Source organism: Odontesthes bonariensis, chromosome 22 (genome assembly GCF_027942865.1).
Source record: "Odontesthes bonariensis isolate fOdoBon6 chromosome 22, fOdoBon6.hap1, whole genome shotgun sequence".
Taxonomy (NCBI): Eukaryota; Metazoa; Chordata; class Actinopteri; order Atheriniformes; family Atherinopsidae; genus Odontesthes; species Odontesthes bonariensis.
In genome coordinates this window covers 8,369,980-8,389,696 of record NC_134527.1, presented here as the reverse complement: position 1 = coordinate 8,389,696, position 19,717 = coordinate 8,369,980, and the positions used below count along the sequence as shown (strand labels likewise).

The following is a 19,717-nucleotide window of genomic DNA, read 5'->3' as shown; positions in this document are numbered from 1 at the left end:
TAGCACTGTCTTGACGAAATATACAAGGCCTTCCTGGAAAGAGACATCAAACCTTTATATACCTGTCAGCTCCGATGGTGCCTCTTAAGATGTTCAAGTTGCCAGTTCCATACGCACTGATGCATCATAGGTTCAGGCTTTTGAACTGAGTGCTGTTAACAGGCCAGATGGTCCATTTTTCTTTAGTCCAGAGGACGCGGCATCCTTGATTTCCAAAAAGAATCTTAGAACAAACCTGTCCAGGGTGTACCCTGCTTTTTGCCCAATGACTGCTGGAATAGGCCCCAGCCACCCTGCAACCCTGAGTTGGATTAAGCAGGTATAGAAAATGGATGGATGACCACAGAACAGTTTCTTCCTTTGCCTCATTCCATTTTAACTGAGCTTTGGCCCGAAAAACACAGCATCATTTCTGGATTATTTTCACATATGGCTTCTTTTCTTTGGATGATACATCTTTGACAGTTCATTGCTGGCATTGCAAACTAAGTTCACAGACAATGATTTCTGGATGGGTTCCTGAGCCCATGCAGTGACTTCCATGATAGAATCTTATCATGAATCTTACAGAATCCTATGACATGAAGGGCCTAAGGATCATGAACATCCAAAACTGACTTTTCTTCATGTCCCTCGCACCGACAGCTGTGCCCAGATGCCCTGAAATCTTTGACAATATCATTTACTACAGATGATAAAATATTTAAAGCCGTCATGCAGTAATGATACATAGGGGATCACTATGCAGAAATTGCTTCACAATTTGTACACACCTTTTTTTTTTTTTTCAGATTGCTCAACCTCTGTCCATCTTAAATTTTGAGAGACTCTGCCTCTCTGAGGTGCTACCTAATCAGTTAAAACATGTTTCTCTAGCAGTTTCTCTTTAGTATTACTTACTTTTCCAGCCTTTTGTCGCCCCATTGCCAACCTCTTCAAGATTTGATGCTGCGATAAAATTCAAGATGAGCCCTTAATTCTTTTGTAAATAGTGTAATGTCCTATTTTACAATTTGGTATGTTCTTTTGATCTATTGTGAATATATTTGTTTGTGAGATTCAGTTATTACAGAACTTCCCAACAGTCAACAGTTATATCACTGTGTGTACTGATCACTTGAAAACAAGAAGTCCCCCAGAGTTGAAGCAGGGTAGCCTGGGATAGGTTTTGTTATGACTACCGCTCCATGTAACACGCTGCTGCAGAGGTTTGTGAGCCAACTTATACATGTGGTCAAAAGGTAATATGTTGTTGTACGAAATCGTCAAAAAGTCTTTTTGTGTCTCTTCATTTTAGCCCAAAAATCTCCTCATTAACTTACCACATATCCATCCTCCCCAACAGATTTAAAGGAATAGATCAGCACCTTGGCATATAGTTTAATACTGAATAAATGTAAATATGTCAAACTAGTCCTTTAATATTTATAGTAAAATAAGCTTTGGATCTATGCAAAATGCTGGTGCTCTGATTTAGTTTTTTTCATTTAGTACCATGAAAGTGCAGCCTATTAAGTGCCTACGTTTGTATTTACATGATTAAAAACCTTAGATATTTTAAAATAAGAGAGTATAATGTGGCATTATGATTAAGAGGTATTACAGTGGCACAGCCCAGACTTCCACTTTCCCATAAGCACATGTTGATAAGCTGTTTTCCTGAATTTGACAGAAATCAGAGAAGAGAAAAGTGATCCTAATACTAAGTGATAGATTCAACCCTGACTTTTTCAAAGAAAACAAGTTAATTATATTCACTTGTTGTCCCCTGGTGTCTCTGGCTGTCCAGTTTAATTTGTCAACACTTTTACAGTACAAGACTGACTTCTGTTGGTCAAGAGCAGCACTGCAACACGGATCATCACACTGTCGCCACTTAATGAGCTCACACACACACACCTGGTTCACAAATGCAGGCTGAAAACACACACACACACACACACACCTTCCAAACACAGCTGCTCACAAATACGTGGAGAGAAAACGACACACAAACAGTTCACCCGTCTGATACCCTGTAGAGCACACTCACACATGAACACTACAGCAGTGGCTGTTGCAGGAGAAGCCACAGTACACGGCGTATTATTCTTGGTATCAGGGAAGGAACATCAGGTTATTGGGATTCACCTCATGCATCTTCTCCATCCAGCTGCCGCCTCTCTGCTTCCCCTTCCCGCTCTCCTTGTACGTTCTCTTTTTGCCCTGCGTCTCCTTTCTTTGCCTCGAGGTCTATCTTTCTCTCTCCATTACTGTCTTTTTCTTCTTTTTTCCACTTGTTTCTACTGATTACTCACTCGGCTTACTCCTCACTACCATTGCCGCCTAACACTTCATAACAATCTCTTTTGTGTTTGACCTTTCGCCGCCTTCCCTGCAGATGTCACTTGCTGCATGACTGATAGCAGCTGTGTTCTGGTCCTTGTTGATATCAATAAAAATGACTCCAGGTTCGGTTCTTTCTTTCCTGGTCTTCAAAACAACGGCAGCAGAAGTGTGGGGAATAGAAGAGATCGCTGCAACTGTTTCATTCATAAAAAACAAAAGAAAACATGAAACCGACATGGATCCAGGTGCAAGGATCCAGCGACTGTTGGCGCCTGATTCATTATGCAAATATTCCTCTCTTAATTGCACGTATTTGCAGGAAAGAATTGACTGAATCATGTGTTTAACAGAAACTTTATATTCGCTCGAAAACTAAATAGAATCACATGAGAACGGAAAGCAGGAAAATATCTGATTTCCTGTGTGAAAGCAGGCCAATAAACACAAAAAGTTCAGCCAGCAAGGCCCACTTCCTTTCAGCTTGCCAGCTTGTTAACAACTCCACACGGACCAATATTTTCTGGCTGCTCAGCCAAATAGTAAATGAACACACTTCCTGTGACTTATTGATTATGGAGCTCTGAGTCTAAACACGCAGTTGTACGTTCTCCATCTCCTCCTCGTCTTCCTCTCTTTTCTTGCCTTCTTGTCTCCTGTTTTTGTTTGTCACTCAGCAGGTCATCCACAATTCACTGGCGAGTCGCTGCGGCTTGCACTTGTATATCTGTTTTGTTTCGTGGCATCAACAGCCTTAACTTCACATGAAAAAGATAGCGTGGCGACAGACACGGCATTTAGAAATCCCCCTCCTCCGTGATTGGACTATTGCTTAGTAATCACATTCCAGGATGTAGAAAGGAGATCAGCTCAGGCTTTAAAAAGGCTGCGGCCGACCTTAGTGTCGGAACCATCTAAGATATAAGTTTCGGCCTCGCTCACTCTGTGAGACAGAAACTGGACACTGTCTAGCACCAAACCAGCAACATCAGATATCGCTTCTTATCCATTTCATGTCTGCTACTATTTATAAGTGTTTAGTCTCCGTGTCCTCGCATGAGGTAGAACAAGCGTATATGTCCAAGTGCTTAATCAGGAGCACTCGCAACAGCTGAATGTTAAACTTGCTACTGAGGTGATTTAATGTCTTCTTCTTCTGTATTGTGACGGTAAATCCGCCTCTCATTAGAGCAGCAAAGTGAGATGTGTCTTTCTCTGGCGTTTGTGGGTTTTAAAGGTAAACGTCCTGTGTCTCCATGGACGATGTAAAAGACGACAGACATAGTTGTGGACCCTCTGAGGCACGGCCGGCCGTGAATCTCTCCCCTCTGAGTCATGAGCATAAAAATGAACAAACATTTCAGAAAATGTCACGCTGTTAAATCAAAGGTAAAAGCCCTTTTCTACACAAACCGAAGCGTCTCAAACGGGGAATTCTTTGTTACACAAAAAAGCCTGGCCCTGAATCGGGCTCACAGTTATAATTAACGCTGTGTGGTGCAGAAGAATCTGTTGAAAAGTATAAAGTGTTTTTTTTTTCTTTTCTGTTTGCCAAAAGAGTCATGATAATGAATTTGCAGCTTTGATTTGCAGGAATCCAGTGTGGAAATTACAGCTATTATATAAGTAGAAATGTTTCACTTTCACTGGCTCAAATGGGACTGGAGAAAGAAAGTCAACCCCCTACTTATTTGAACCAAATCTCCAATCATCACAATCAGTGTCCTCCTTTATGATATGTTGCCAGGTGGACTCTGCAGCGTTCTTCAGTTGTTAATCGTCGGCTATATTTATAGTTTTGTACTCAGAATCTGAGCTGCAGCTCAGTCAGGTTGAGATTACAGGAGCCTTTTGATTCCATATTCTTTTCCTCTGAATGCATCAAACTGTTGATTTTAGCCACTCCTGATATTTTCTGCTATGTCTTTGGATTTGATTAATTGTTTCACCCTAAAGTTGACCCGTTTCACTTTCATCACGACCACCTGTGGCCTCAGGTTTCGGGTTCACACCAAAAGCATCTAAATGCAAATCCCACACATGCAATCAACATCCAACCTTTTGCTTTGCTTAATGAAGAAATAAATAGTGAAGAAATAGCCTGCATATGTCCTTAAAACGTCATTTAAGTTGATTGTCCAACAACTTGTTATCCCTTGAGAAAGAGGGTTGTAAACATCAAAGAGCTGTAATTCCTAAAGCTGTCTTCCAATTTGAGTGTGAATACTCACAAATTAAGGTTGGGAGTCTGCAATTTAAGTCCATAATCATTGCACAGCTGTAATGTGGGCGGAAATTTTTTTGTCAGAATATGGCCAATTATGTCCAGATCTAACTGTATTTGCAAACCTGGCAGCTATTCAAAAGATAAATATCTTCAAGCCAACAAAATAAACAGGATAAACATAAATAAATAATAACAGAGAGCCTTTTTCTCCTGGACAGCGATGCTTTGTTTTTGCAAAGTAAAATCTCCTCCTCCTAAGATGTCTCCATTCAGTGATAAATAAAGGGAACAAGCAGAAAAGCTCAATCTGTTGTTTAGAAGCTGAGCAACACGCACCTCTGGGTGGCCACAGAAGCTGAGTATATGATTTTCTCAGAGCTGTTGTGTAGATTTGAACAACGCAAAGCTTTGGAAATCAAGTTGGTTTTCTGAGAAACAAGCAGGGCATTCAGAGTTCAAGTCATCCAGCATTTTTAAACTCATTACCTTTCCTTCTTGCAGCCTTTCCCTTGCCTCCCTCCTATTTCACCTGTTTTTCTTCCACCGTGCTGTTTATCAAACCCCCCCCCATCATTGTCTTGTCTCCTCTGTTTACCTGTCCTCAACTAGCTTGTTACATCTGCGTACACCCCATAACTGTCTCTCCTTGTCACTGGCACATTATTTCTGCATAATCTTTATTTTCTTCTCCCCTCAGAAGCACAATGTTTTGCTGCAGGCGGGAAGAATTGCGCTGAGCTGCTGAACATGTTAAATGCGCCCTAGTTCCCTCGTTCTCTGGCTATTTCACACCTGGCTGCTCCCCTCTTATATCTCCCGACTTCAACGCAGTACAACACAACAGCCATTAATTGCGAGGAGAGGGAAATCATAAACTCTCTCCGCAGAAAATAAGAAAGAAATCTGCGGGTTCTAATGAGCTGCAAACATCCTGCACGAGTTAATATCTGCCCCGCTCCCTGCAGCCGTAGCAACAGCCCGATGCTTTATGAAGCATTAAGCTGGGATATTTTCATTTGACAGAAGAACTAAAAATGTCATGATTTTAAGCAAATTTGTTTTTGCCACAAGCTACGCGTGTCCTCGCTCACAGTTGAAGATAATTGTATTAACTCAAAATGTACAACAGCATCATCATTTTAAGCCATTTTTTTTACTGAATCTGGTGGATTTTTTAACCGCATTAGCAGGTCAAAGTCATGTCAGCTCTATATTTAGTGGCAGTGCTGTCAGACACACACAAAAAGGGGGTCACATCTTCTGTGCCTCAGCTCCAGTCTGTATGCAGCTCTAACTGTGTCCTTTAACATCCAAATGTACAACTTATTAAGCTGTTTTCTCTCTCTCTCTCTCTCTCTCTTTCTTCCTGCTATCTGTTTCACCTTTGAGTTTTTAGCTCTTCATTTGTTTTCCCTTTACACTTTTCTGCTTCCATATTTCACCATATTTCCATATTTCATCTACTTTGCTCTCCCCGCCCAGTCCTCTCCTCCATTTCCCTGCGGCTTCAGAATGAATTAGATTTTTTTTTTTCTTTTTCTTTGTCCAGTTCACTTCATAACTGCCTCGACAAGTCCCATATTGATTGTTCTTGCAGATTAGAATTGATTTTGCTCTTCACTGTATTTTCCTTTCTGTTGGGTTCTTCCCGTTATGATGAGCGCTTTGCAGCATCCATTCATCAGAACAATGTTTTGAATGTTTTTGCGCTTTGGGAGCAGCTCTGTTGTACACAGAACTTTAAAGACCAAACCAAGTGGCCGGGGATTCAGAGGAGTTCATCAGAAACCTGCTCACAGGAGACCTTGTTGTTTTCTGACGGTTTTTCCACAGAGACTAAGACCTCTCCCATCCCGTCCTCCAACGCACCTCAGAAGGCCGAACCTCCCGTGGGCAGAGCTGCCAAGGTCCTCGCATTCTTCTCCCCTCTGCTGTTAGGAATGCTGCTGCTGTTTATGTGGTGAGCAATTACAAACAAGCACACCTATCTCCTTTAACCCCTCATCGTTCAATTATTTTCAAGTCAACCACGCACTCATACCGTATATATTGAACTGTGTAACGCATACGGTTTATGTCAAGAGCAACAACAGATGGGGAAGTTTGTCTCATGAAAGCAGGGAGAGAGTTTCGTCTTATTTTTTGCAGAAAATATGACAGGAAGTGAATGTAAAACTTTCCCATTCGACAAACTTATGCCACACTCTCAGTGTCAGCTTGCTCCACCGTTCTGGTATCAACAGATTAGGCCTCCATATACCAATAACATTCAAATGTAATTCAATTGGATTGAAAGCTAATGTTGGGTATTGAAAAGTATGTGATTAAGGTCAGGGAATGACGTGGCTTGTGTTAAAGCATGTGCTGCAGTAACAATCAGCTGTAGTTACTTTTACAGACAGTGAACAACATTCACACAAACTATGTCAAAGAGCCCAAACTCTCAATTGTGAACCACCAAACTAAAATACCAACAGATGCTTCAGGCAGGCTCGCTATTATCAACAGCTCAATCGCTCTTTTAATAGTTTAGGAACGTTTTCCTGAAATAGGAAAAAGGCTCCAATAGGAAACATAATAGTCCAGTAAAGAGGACCAACCCCACAACAGACAAGTCTCTGTTTTACGCAGTTGGGCCTCAGCTGAATAACTGTCCCGGTCTCCTTTATTTTCCAGATGTAAACGTCTTTTTTCCTGAGGGATGACGGGACGGAGGAGGAAGAAGTGGAGGAGGCTGGTGTTTCTTGTTTGTTTGTTTTGTTTGTTTTTCGATTTTGCACATGTCTCAAGAATACAGTGCATTGATCATTTCTTTCCACAGTTACTCACCAAAATTACTCGGACGTTAAATCAGACGATGATAATGCGACTCAGCATTTTTGATTAACGGTGACAAAGAGATTCCTCGGAGAAACTTTTGAAACATCAACGGCCGCGAGCGGCAACGGAAGTGGCGAGACCACCTGCAACGTCACAACGGACAGACCGACACCCCCCCCGCTGGCTACACGAGCCGCAGAAGACGGACTCGTTTGGTTCAGGAAGCTCCTCCTCAGAACAAGACAGCCAGGTCCTCAGCTGACTTACAAACATCTCTTAGTTACCTTTTTTTATTATTATTATTCATTAATTGACTGTCTTTCTTTGTGCTTTTATTCTACAACGCATAGCGCCGCACAGACAAACACACACACATATAATAGGACACGTGTGTTTGCATGTGTGGCCACAGTAGCAGCCCCCTTATACAGCCAAGTCATCATGCCAAAGACTCATCTACACCCACTACAAAATGGCTCCCTTACAGTTCTTTGAGCTTCCTGAAGCCTGTGCCTGTCTTCTCCCCAGAAAAGTGTGTGTATTTGTGTGCGAGTGCGACACACTAGCTGATCCACACGGGCGTGTAGTACACAGTTGGGATAAACAAAGAGGAACCCTGCGGCTCCTCTTAACAAAGAAGCAACAATAAAACCCGATCAGACTCCGACTCAAAGCGACGGAGCGAGCCTTTTCCAACCTGAGGACTAACGCCTTGAAGAATCCAGTGATGGTAGCCTGGCTTGTTTAGACCGTTAGCTTTACTTTGTGCTTACAGTGAGCGGTGAGAAGGACCTGGATTGTAAAGAAAAAAAATAAATGAATAAATAAAAATGGATTTCAGACTGAATACTTCTTATTCGATCGATTTGTTTTTTTGTTTTTTTTCTGCTTTGACCGTGTTGACGGCAGCGAGGTCGCTTATTGGAGCACCGACACAAGCTGCAGTTTGTTGGTTCCCCGCCCCGCTCTGTGCTGTAAAACACAACAACACAAACGTGTTTGCTTTCCAAATTCTGCCGCCTTTACGATCTCTGAAAATGTCTTTTTGCAGTTTACATTTCAATATCCAGTATCACCAGTTACTATTATGTTATTCAAAGGAATATTGGTCTTTTTTTTTGTTTTTGTTTTGTTTTGTTTTTATTGATGATGGAGAAATGATAAAAACACACGTATAGGGCTTTAGTTTTTTTTTCTTTTCTGTTTCCAAACATCCATAATGGCTTAATTCTCTTTGATCCTATTTTGTAAACTATGATATGTAACTTTAACATTGAACAAAAAAGTTTATTATTTAATAATAATAATGATAATGATAATGTATGTATTAGCGGTAGAATGTCGTAACCTGTACCTGGGAGTCTTTTTTATAGATGTATATACAATGACAGGTTTCAACCATTAAATGTGACCATTTCACAATGAACTGGCCTCATTCTTGTGCTGCTTTTTCAGGGTGGGGGGGGGGGGTCAGTTCGGAGCACAGCATGTCACAGCAGATTGTTGTCTCCTGAATGAACAAGATGAAGGCGAAGTGTCTGCAAGTCAAAGTCTATGAGCCTGTTAAGACCACTATGGGCAGTATTTGAACTGAAACGTGACGTCGCTGTGCTGTTTCATGAGACAAGTTGACACTTCTCGAATGAGAGGAACTAAAGTCTGGTACCAATATAATATCTGACATCCTTATTTTGGATGTCAGTAAGGACAACTCAATCGTAATTGTTTTTAGTCCTTAAAGGGAAAAACCTGCACTGAGAACACCAGCATTCACTCCTGTACCTTCAACATGAAATATGAGGGGGGGGGGGATACGGTTGATAAAAATTTCCCTTTCGACCTTTAGCTCTCACTCTCTGTGTCTGCCTCTCCTCAGTCCGTCTCACTGTCTCTCATCTTTCTCTCAAGCCTTCTTTCTGTCATTATGCTGACAAGTTCTGGCAGGCCGATTTGGAGGCCGAGGACAAATCAATACACAATCTAACAGCTGTCAGATGGGCTCCTCTGTGTGTGCGTCCGCGTGTGTGCAAAGTGTCGATCTGCTTGCGTGGTATTGCATTCATTACTCTTTCCTCCCATTCTTCCTCCCTCATACATACCAGCCAGCCGTTTCCTTCTATTTAATGAGGGTGTCAATGAGAACTCAATTAATATTTACAATGACAATGAATTGTATAAGGAGGGCACGGAGGACACTGGGATTCTATTATCCTTGTCATTGTCGGTGCTGTAAATTTAACACGGTTTCCTCTCGGTGTTAAAAAACAGGATTGTAGAGCTTACGTTTCAAACCTTTAAATGTTTAATTAGATTGCAAGGGAAATCTTCAGCCTTACACCTTTTGGCCACAACCGCGGTGTGATCCACATTAACCTCCAGAATATGTGAAGGAGTGGGTGTGTGTGCCATCCAGAGCCTGTCAGTTCCAGCAGGTCTGCTCTGCTCTAATGACTACTTTGACCTTTTACTAAAAACTGGATGAATGGCACAATATCTGCATCACTCTCACCTCTGCCCCGGCTTCTTTTTTCTCTCTCTCTCTCTCTCTCTCTCTCTCTCTCTCTCTCTCTCTCTCTCTCTCTCTCTCTCTCTCTCTCTCTCTCTCTCTCTCTCTCTCTCTCTCTCTCTCTCTCTCTCTCTCTCTCTCTCTCTCTCTCTCTCTCTCTCTCTCTCTCTCTCTCTCTCTCTCTCTCTCCTCCGCTGGCCTGCCTAATTTCCCAACTTTCTTTTCAAGTTAAATCTTTGGCACATTTCCAAATAAATGTAATTATTCTTCAGTGTGATCATCCTTTTTCCAGTACATTTTTTTTTACAGCATTTGGAAGCTGGATGAGGAGTCTCATGGCTCCCCTGACAGATAAAGTTGCGCTGCTCGTTTCAGCTGCAACGTGTTTGTTTACTTTCCACGAATTGCGGGGGTCAAGTTTATTTGAACCGGACACACAAATACCCACCGGTTCAATGCAGCTTCTCCAAACTTATTCTCAGATACCACAGCTGAAAATATCTATTGTACCTTCACCCACACATTGCAGCTATAGCTTGATTTTTTTTAATACGAACAAAAAAATTGGAGAATCTCCCTATAAAGGTTGCAGTTTGCAGTCAAATGTTCTCCCAATAATACACAGAAGAGAGGCGGAATACCTGGAGCATTTTCTAACAACATCTCTCACTCTCATCTCAGAAATAAGCATAAAAACTAAGAAAAAAAAGCCATTTTAAGCCTAATAAAGGCTGAAAATGCATGGCTGCATTTATTTTGGTAATAAAGCAATTTAAAAAAATGTAACCTTTGTTCACGAGTTTAATGATTGTGGAGAATCAAAAAAAAGTACATCATCTTTGACTTTGGTTTCACAATATTTGAATTCAAAGTCTAAATGAGTCTTCGTTTGGCCACAAGAGGGCAGCAGAGACGCCTTCCCTCTGTGTGATCTGTCCATGGTGCTGAAAGCCAGAGTTAAATCTCTGCGCTTCTCTCCATGGTGCTGGGTGTTCAAACCTATGCAATTTTCCACACCTTTGGCTCCTTATTACTTCTGTCTCTTTTCACACGTGAACAGCAGACGTGACTAATACGCACTGAAACATGTCAAAGAGCAGTTGTCATTCTGCAGCGGCGGGGTTGGTTGGTTGGTTGGTTGGTTGAGGTCAAGATGCGATTATGTCAGGCAAGCACGAAATTCCATTCTCCTCCCCTGTGACCTTGCACTGGGATGAAAATAAACCAATCAATGTCATGTGTTTATCAGCTGCTAACTTTACTGCGCATGTTTCAAGTCACAGAAATTTGACTTGAAAGGATAAGTGATGGAGTTTTGGCAGTGAGCTTCTAATCTCGGTCTTGCCAGGTGGCTTCAACCCTCTTGCTGTGTGCCTCTCAAACCAACTATGATTACTTGTCAGCCTACTATTCATCCAGCTCACGATAACACTTGTTGGCAATGACGCACGTGAAGAGCTTGATTCGGTGGTTAGTGCCACAAAATGACACCTCTTGTCTACACTCGCACACATTAGCATAGAAAATATGCGAGCAGAATGACTTATGTGGCGTCTGAGTCATTCTAGTGCGGCTTTGTCTGCCCCCCTAAACAATCCAGACGGCTCGTTGTGAAAGCTGAACAACACGATCCAGCACGCAGAGGTTGTGTTTTCCAGCCGTAGGAAAGCAGACAGGTCCTTCAGCTGACAAAGCAGCCCGACAAAGAGGCTCTATTCCAAGCTGTGAATGCAAATGTGGGACAAGGGAAAGAGAGTCCGAACACATGGGTGAGGAACTCAGCGGAGCCCGCTCTAAATCTGCTCTGTCAGAGGTTAGATGGAGCTTTAATGGAGAAAAAGAACAAGCTCCAGATTAAATGTGAAAGTTTAAATGATTACCTCCTGAGATGCAATAAAGAGAAGCGCGAACATTAAAGACATTCCATTAAAAGTGATTAAACCTTTCACTACCGATCCATCCATCAGATCTTTAATGGAGACTTTATTCAAATACGATTTTTATATGAAAGGTGAAATTTGAATTTATTGCATGGCAAAACTTGAACTGATACACCTATTTAAAACCTTCCACTAAGCAGGGCTGCCTAATGTTCCACGCTCAGGAGCTGATATTATCTGTCAGTTAGAGTTAAACACATTGCTCGGCCAATGAAATACAGTTTGAACTGTTATTGCCTCATTTTGTTTCCTAGAAATCTGAATGGCATTTTCCCCTTTGGAACACCGTGTGTTCATGGAGAAAGTATTCCTTTAATTTGTGAAAAACATTTATGTAACTGAGTTCCTTGTGGTGTTTTTTTTTTTCATGAACTATGAAATCTCAGTGTTCCTCACAGTCCCCTTTCAGTGGTCTCTTTCCCCATCTTGTGGTAGCTAAAATAAACATCAGCTCTATCATCACCTGTATTACTAATTCAAATCAAAACAGCCTAATCAGAATAATTTACAGCCTTTTTTATTAGTGCCATGTGTTCTGCATTCATTGGCCTATATTTAGATTACCTATTAATGAAGAGGAATGTTATGAGAGTACCCCTATGGGCATTCAATGATTTATCCCCATAAGCGGCTTGATTTTGAACATAACACTCTGCTTAATGTGTAATCTGAATGCTGTCTTATTCACAGAATTCCACAGCTGGTGAAACCTTACACCCGGGGAGCAATAAATCAGCCCAGATTCGCACAATAATAAGGACATTAATGGTGTGTTAACCCGTCGTCAACAAAACTGAAAAGCGTCGGAAAAATAGCCAACCTTGATTCTTACAACACAGCTCTCATTCTCCCAAATTACACGATCTACATGGAGCACTTTTAATTCGGTTAGCAGCCCATTCGCAAGATAAAAAGCCTCCTCGAAACATTTCGCTAAGTTTGATTTGTTTCAGGCAGAATACCTTATAAAATGTTATTCAAACCTTTTGATCATCTGATCATCAGGAAAATGTTACCATGTATACTTTCAGACTGGAGAAACAATCAAATCAAGTGCAGGTAAGGTGAGGCAGAAACTTTGCTGGTCTGCGACTGTCACTTTTACTTTTGTTGAAGACCTTGAAAGAGTTTAAGAATTGTTCTCTTGGCTATCTTGATAAAACAGCTTTACAGTGCTGCTTTCCTGAACAGAAAAGTCAGCTATGAAGGTCCACTTTCACTCGCTGCTTTACTTATTTATTTTTTTCTTTCTTAGAAAGCAGAAAAAGAACGCCTATATAGCTTTATTGTTGGGCATATAACTGAAAAAAAAAGTATACTTTTTCTTCCCTTTTACATATTAGCAGCCAGACCCAGTTTTTACATGTCAAAAGAGTCCCATTCTGATTAAATGTTTTGCTCCCAACTTTTCAAATCTCTTTATTCTCTTTCGAATCTCTAATCTAAATTGTTTAAATCAGACAGTGAATATTTACGATCTACAGGTAAACATAGCTAATGTATCGCTCTGGTTCAAAACTGGTTTCATCAGCATCTGCAGTTTACAGTCCAGTAACCTACCTCCCATTTTATCCCCTCTTCCTGAAGTTAATCAAAGGGCTTTCCTCAGCATGGCAATAAAATATTGATGATCTTCATTCTCTGGTCCAAATACCTCTTACTCGAGCCATGGACGTGACCTACGATCAGATTGATGCAGCACCTGTATAAAGATGAAATTCAAGAGGGTTCTCAACATGCTGTCTTGCCAGTAAGAATATATTCCTGATATGGGTGAAGTTTGTTGTCTTATAGCAACTGTAATTAAGACAGTAATGTATGTGTTTGTCTCTCTTAATGTGTTTGTTGAGCTTACAGATCTGCTTCTTGGGTTTGTGGTCGTGCCAATATTGTGTAGTATCTTATTTGACCTGTAGGTGGCAGCACGGCGCCGCTGAGCTGAGCTGAGCTTGGCGTCATGATTACAGCAGCACACAGCAGAAGAAGTGTGGAACCCTCAGCGGAAGGATAACAGATGCAGGGCTATGGGGTGAGTATGTCCGTACATATCGAACTGGTAGCGCTAAAATCACCTTTAAACGTTTTATTAAGGAAAATATACCTTTCAATATTGTGCTGTGATGTTAAGGTGAAGCGCGTCGTGTTTTCTTGCGCAATTTCAGCAGAGTCAATGCTCCCAGCTCTGTCCGCCTACACAAAGCTGCATCTCCCTTGTCACTGTTAGCCGCTCAGCTCCAAGCTAACAACCATTATCAGTCATCTTATTACAGCTCAATGACATTAGCCTCATTAACATGTCTTTGTTTCCGAACGTTAGCCTGGGAATGAACAACTAAGAACAATGGCGTTAGCCACAGTTGTAGCTCGTGCTAGCTGCCAGCAGGTGATGATGATAAAAGCTGATTATAATCTGACACACCGGCTTATAACGCCAGAAGATGTTAGTGTTTAAGGAGGAGAGACTGCTGCTACACGAAGTCTGTCCCACATTTCACTCAGTTACACGAGACGGAGACCTATTTTTATTTCGCCTCTGGGTTCAGTGTAAAATTACATCACCAGTGGTGACAGAAAGTGCTGTTTTTCCACAGTCCTACTCTTGCATAGCATTGAAAACAGTCACACAATCTTTCATTTAAATAAGATGCAACCTTCCTTTCAAGTCTAAATCTCTATATGATCTGTGTGTATCTGTGTCAAGCACTCTTGGGATGAGGGCAACACGGCTCACCAGTCCTGTGGGTCAGGGTTAAATATTTGATCAAGATTCAGTATTGTTTAATTAACTCTGCCCATCTGTGTTGGGAGTAAGGCTGCTCAGATTGTTGTTGAACATTATGTACTGTGAATGCTTCTCCTTTAATCAGTTTGGAGTTCATTGTTTACACGTTTCCCCAAATAACTCCCGGAGTGCTTTACATAACTGACTCAGAGATGATGTTGAGTATGAATCCGTTTGATTCGATCACAGTCGACAGCTTGGACAGAGCGGTGGACGTTCTGCGAGGAGCCACTTAAACGCAGGGAACAGGATGTCCCCGGCTAACTCCAGGGAGTGAGGAGAGGGCTCTGAACAGGATGCCTGATAACTTCAGGGGCAAATAAGTTGGTGATGGCTTTCTTGGGAGGTGTCAGCCCCAGTCCTGGTCATTTAGGGCTTTGCACCTCGATGTCTGCTTTTAATTTGGGTTTCTCCCCCCGGACACATTACAGCCCAGCATTAGCCTCAGCCAGTCCCTCTGTCAACATTTCCTCTCCTCTCTTTTCTCTCCAGTCTACCTAAAACGTGGTGACCTTCACTGGTGATCGGCTCCTCCAGCCACCCGTCGGCATGCAAGGGTTTTACTCCAAGCTCGACTCCTCCCCGTCCTCGTCCCCCCTGTTGGGGGTGGGCCTCGGAGGAGACGGCGCTCGTGTACCTCTGAGCCTGGCTGTAGAGGCGGAGAAAGCTCAGGCCCTCCTTCAGACGTTCAGCTCCGCCTCCTTGCTGGCGTCAGCAGGCCTCGGGATGTTCTGCGTGGTGGCGGACCACGCCCTCCAGCTGTCCACCATCCAGCACCACCTGTGGCTGCGCGCCGCCTTGGACAACGCCACGCACGGATTGATCGGGCTGTGGTCGTGGGCGGTCGTCATTGGACTGAGAAAAAAGAGTGATCTGTACGAGGTGCTCCTGGCGGGCCTTCTGGCATCAATCATAGATCTGGACCACTTCTATATGGCTGGATCCCTGTCACTCAAGGTGAGAACTCTTCCCTGATGTTAAGTAAGCTTTGGAATGATGGATTACAAAGGATTCATAAGCCCTCGCCTTTCTTTGATAAAGCTAATTATTAAGTCATTAAAACAATAGGCCAAAGGCAAAACTACGGAAGCCCACGTGGTACGTATAAACTTTTTTCTGATGTTTTCTCGAGATAACGATTTAATTTACCGATGGTTTTCGAGGCCACTTTTTCTCCCCAGTCCGCCCTCGTTTATGTGTTTATGTATTTCTGGCAAAGGTGTACCCATTGTTACGTTTACACCTCAGTGATCCTGCTGATAAGTCGACTTCATCAGTGACCAGCTGAGGGGACCGGGCCGTCTCCATGGTTACCGAATGATGCACGAGAGGTGCCGTTATCGTTTTCTCGAGATAACGAGATAAATAACTCGTTATCTTGAGAAAACGATCATTGTTTTGTTTGTCACACCAGCGGGATTTGCTTTGTGAATTTTCACAGCAGAATTGTTACACAAACGCTCCACATTCCATGTTTGAGTCATAAGCCCCTTTCACACTGTGACCCGCTACCTAAGCGGGTCCAAATTGCACCTTCGACCCGCGTCGAGCAATGTGAACGCTTGGCGTGTTGGTGACCCGTGTCGCCAGAAGCCGAGTTCAGGGGGCGTTGCCTAGTGGCAGAGCGTTACACGAAACAAATAAAATGCTGGGCGTGTACAATGACGTAGGCACAAGCCATGCGTCGGAGGTAGGGTTGAATACACCTTGAGGACTCGTTTTTGCAATTGTATATGCAGTTCATGGAGATGTTATTTTACGGGGTGTGGATGGTTACAACGTGGGATGCTGCCGAAGAACATATGCGGAGAATACAAGAGCACTATAGTCCCCGACATGTGGCGGTAAATAACGTCCTCTGCTCGGAGGCTGAGGAGCTCGCGGCCCTTGTCTCCCCAGTTGGCCATCTTCAAAAATGTCTCGAACTTGATGTAGGCTAAAACAGAGTAAAACTTGTCCTCACCTGTCGCTGTTGTTCTGAATCAGCTGTCCATTCTGTCTTTTAAACTCCTCACGTCACGCCACGCCCACGTCCGACCCGCGTCGCGTCGATTGCGTTCACACCAAACTCGGCTCGGCAAAAAGACTAGGGTCCGACGCGGGTCGAAAGGCGAGTCGAGTTGACCCGGCAGCCCGGGTCGGCAGTGTGAACGCAACAGCGGACACGCTAAATTCGCGGATTAAATGCGGATTATTCGGCAGTGTGAAAGGGGCTATTGGCTACTTTATTCAGTTTTCAATGAAAGGGGGTAAAAATGGGTACACCTTTGTGTATGTATGTAAACAATGATCGTTTTCTCGAGATCTCGAATTAATGATCTCGTTATCATGGGAAACGGATGGAAGAAAATGTATGTACCAATAGCCGTTTAGGGCTTCTGTACAAAACAGTTGCCTACTGTTCCCTTTCACTTTAGCTGTGAAGCAGAGATGTGACTCATAATTCTAAAATTACTCTGACAGCTACAGGAGTGGAATGTGATTCTTTTGTTGGACCCTTTAAACAATCCAGTAACCCCCCCCGCTCTCCTTCCAGGCTGCCGTGTCGCTGCCTCAGCGCCCCCCTCTGCACTGCTCCTCTCTCATCCCTGTGATCTGCCTCACCCTGCGCTTCCTCATGTGGATCGGCCGCCTCAAAGATGCTTGGTGCTCCTTGCCGTGGATGCTTTTCATTTCCATGGCGACGCACCACGTCCGGGACGCGGTGCGCCACGGTCTGTGGGTGTGCCCCTTTGGCAACACGGCACCCCTCCCCTACTGGCTGTACGTGAGCACCACTGCCACGCTTCCTCACCTGTGCTCCGTGCTCATGTACCTGACGGGAACCAGGGATGTGATCTCTACTAAACACGGGGTGGCCATCGATGTTTAGACCTCACCGATTCACTGTCGATCCCATCCGGATCACATCTGGGTAAAATTGTTCTTCGCTCTTTAAGGCAACATTTAAATACTTACTCGCTGAAGAAAATATTTACAGCACTTGAAAGATGAAAATGTTTTTTTTAGTTTACGAGAAGAAAGTTTCAGGAAACTCACTGTATGAGGGATGACGTCTGTCCAGTAAAGGAATATTTCAATAAGAGTGCCAGTCTTGGATTCTTGTAAAAATTTTCCTTCCTGGTTATCAGAATCCAGGGATTAACGGCCATCTCTGAGTCTAAAGTCTGCAGGAGTGATTCTGTACAGCTCAGACTTAAGCTTTTACAAATGCTCCATCAACACAAACCCATAGAGGTCCAAGACCTGAGCTCCACCATTCAGCCATCACTTTTCCTGTCTCTATCCTGGCTCAGAGCACTCAAGGAAAAGTTAACCAAAGGTCGACCACAGGCTGTATGACACTGACCCACCATTAACATGCTGTGAATTGAATTACTTAATCATAATGGTACAATCCAGTGCACATGTACTGCTTTCACATTCCGCAGAATGACAGATCCATAATTAATGACCACAAAATAGCCTATAACGTCCAACTGTCACCTCTCTGCTGACTCTCATTGTGCTGCTTGGAGCCTAAAACTTCTCCTTTTTTGAACCTTTTTTTTTTTCTCCTAAATCAGCATTCGCAGTGCCAACTATGTCCGCCACAGACATGGATCAGGAAGTTGAAGCTGTCTTAGACGTTTGTTTTCCTTCTTTTTTGGACCTAAGATTTCAGCGTCTTGGCACTGCAGGAGCTGAAAAACACCTGTCCTGGTTCCAAAGAAACAGGGCCTTCATTGTGCCAGCTGTGAGGTGTTTTTTATCTGTGTTTTGGGGGGCAGGTAAGTATGCTGCAGCAGTTCAGCTCAACCAGTCCTGCTGTCAAAGCAGCTGAATTAACTTGCTGTGTATATTTTCCATAGTGCTGCTGCACTTTAATGACTGGCGCTGTACCGTCGCAGGACTTGTAGACGGATGTGGACCGTTTGTTTGAATTCATCACGATTCACATCACATCAGTAAAAGCATAAGACACAGAACACTTAGAGGTAGAGTTATTAGTGTAGTAGCTGTTATCTGAACACATGTTCCTAAACAGTATTATTCACACACACTTTTAAATGATGGATATTAATATGTTATGTTCTAGTAATGGGCATTCAAAATGTGTTATTTGAATGTAAGCGGTGTGCTGTTAGTGTTAAAGGGATGATGTACTCGTGTGGCGCTGTGTGAAACTGGACAGCTTTCACACATGCTCACAGCTCCAAACATCAGCCATAGCAAATGTGAGGCCTGTGCCCGTTGGTGGTTGTAATAACCCCAGCTGTCCACTAGATGGCTGTAGTTTCCTTTTTAATGATTTCTTTTTTTTTTTTCTCCCAGCCTGTGTATCTGACATACATAGTTTTATATATATATATATATATATATATATATATATATAGTTAATGGTGAGGAAAGTTGATATGGAAATAATCAGGTCTGAAATTTGCACATTTTGTTTTAGAACGACTTTTCTGGTACAAATGTTTTTGCTTTGATTTTGTTTGTTTTTGCTCTTGTGAGGTACTAAGAGGTCATTGAAAACTCATCTTTGTGAGGGTTTAACTAACCTAATTCAAGCCAGAAGACAAAACGCACTGCAATGGTTTTGTATTGACTTCTGTCACACAGGTTAACACCTTACTTCTCCTCACTTCACACAGATTTGAGGGAATTATTTGCATATGGGAGGAACGTAAACGAGTGGCATCCTGTTTTCTGTAAAGTCTCTCTTACTGCTGCTTATATGTAGTAAACTTCATTAATGCAATATGTTCAATTTTGCACATTTTGAGTTTTGATATTTTAATTTTGTTTTGTATTAATGGTTCAATTCTGTACGTTTTGTATGGCAGAGTTTTGATTTCAATAGTAAATATACATAGTAACAAGATAGAAAAGGTAGTGTTCTTTTATCTCAATAAAATATATCCCATATAAATATAGTCATTTCTCAAGTTCTCCCGACCCCAAATTGTCTTGTTGTGGCCTGGTGTTGTGGAGGGACTCTTTCTTCCATCATTAATGCGTCCAAGTATCATAAATCTAAGTATTAAAAAAAATAATAAATCATAGCAGATATGATGCACCTCAACAATAATCAGAAAGTATGCGGCTTCCCGTCAGCGATACAATATTCGGCT

At 42.5% G+C, this 19,717-nt stretch overlaps 2 protein-coding genes across 4 annotated transcripts in view; both read left to right on the top strand.

The window, feature by feature from the left end:
- The window catches only part of cntfr (ciliary neurotrophic factor receptor), a 201,300-nt gene extending 192,502 nt beyond the window's left edge, over positions 1 to 8,798 (top strand). For both annotated transcript variants that reach the window (XM_075455975.1, XM_075455976.1), the window contains exons 10-11: positions 6,386 to 6,512; positions 7,229 to 8,798. In XM_075455975.1, coding sequence (XP_075312090.1) covers positions 6,386 to 6,512; position 7,229 — 128 coding nt within the window. In that variant the 3' untranslated portion in view covers positions 7,230 to 8,798. The remainder of the gene's footprint in view (positions 1 to 6,385; positions 6,513 to 7,228) is intronic.
- Positions 8,799 to 13,759: 4,961 nt separating this feature from the next.
- tmem267 (transmembrane protein 267) lies at positions 13,760 to 19,503 on the top strand. Of its 2 annotated transcripts, XM_075455443.1 has the most exons (4): positions 13,760 to 13,847; positions 15,093 to 15,557; positions 17,137 to 17,514; positions 18,167 to 19,503. In XM_075455443.1, exons 2-3 carry the CDS (start codon positions 15,150 to 15,152, stop codon positions 17,470 to 17,472), a joined length of 744 nt encoding a protein of 247 aa, XP_075311558.1. In that variant the 5' UTR covers positions 13,760 to 13,847; positions 15,093 to 15,149; the 3' UTR covers positions 17,473 to 17,514; positions 18,167 to 19,503. The 2 variants fall into 2 exon arrangements, with proteins under 2 accessions (XP_075311558.1, XP_075311557.1); XM_075455442.1 differs by having other exon boundaries at positions 17,137 to 19,503.
- Positions 19,504 to 19,717: the final 214 nt, after the last annotated feature.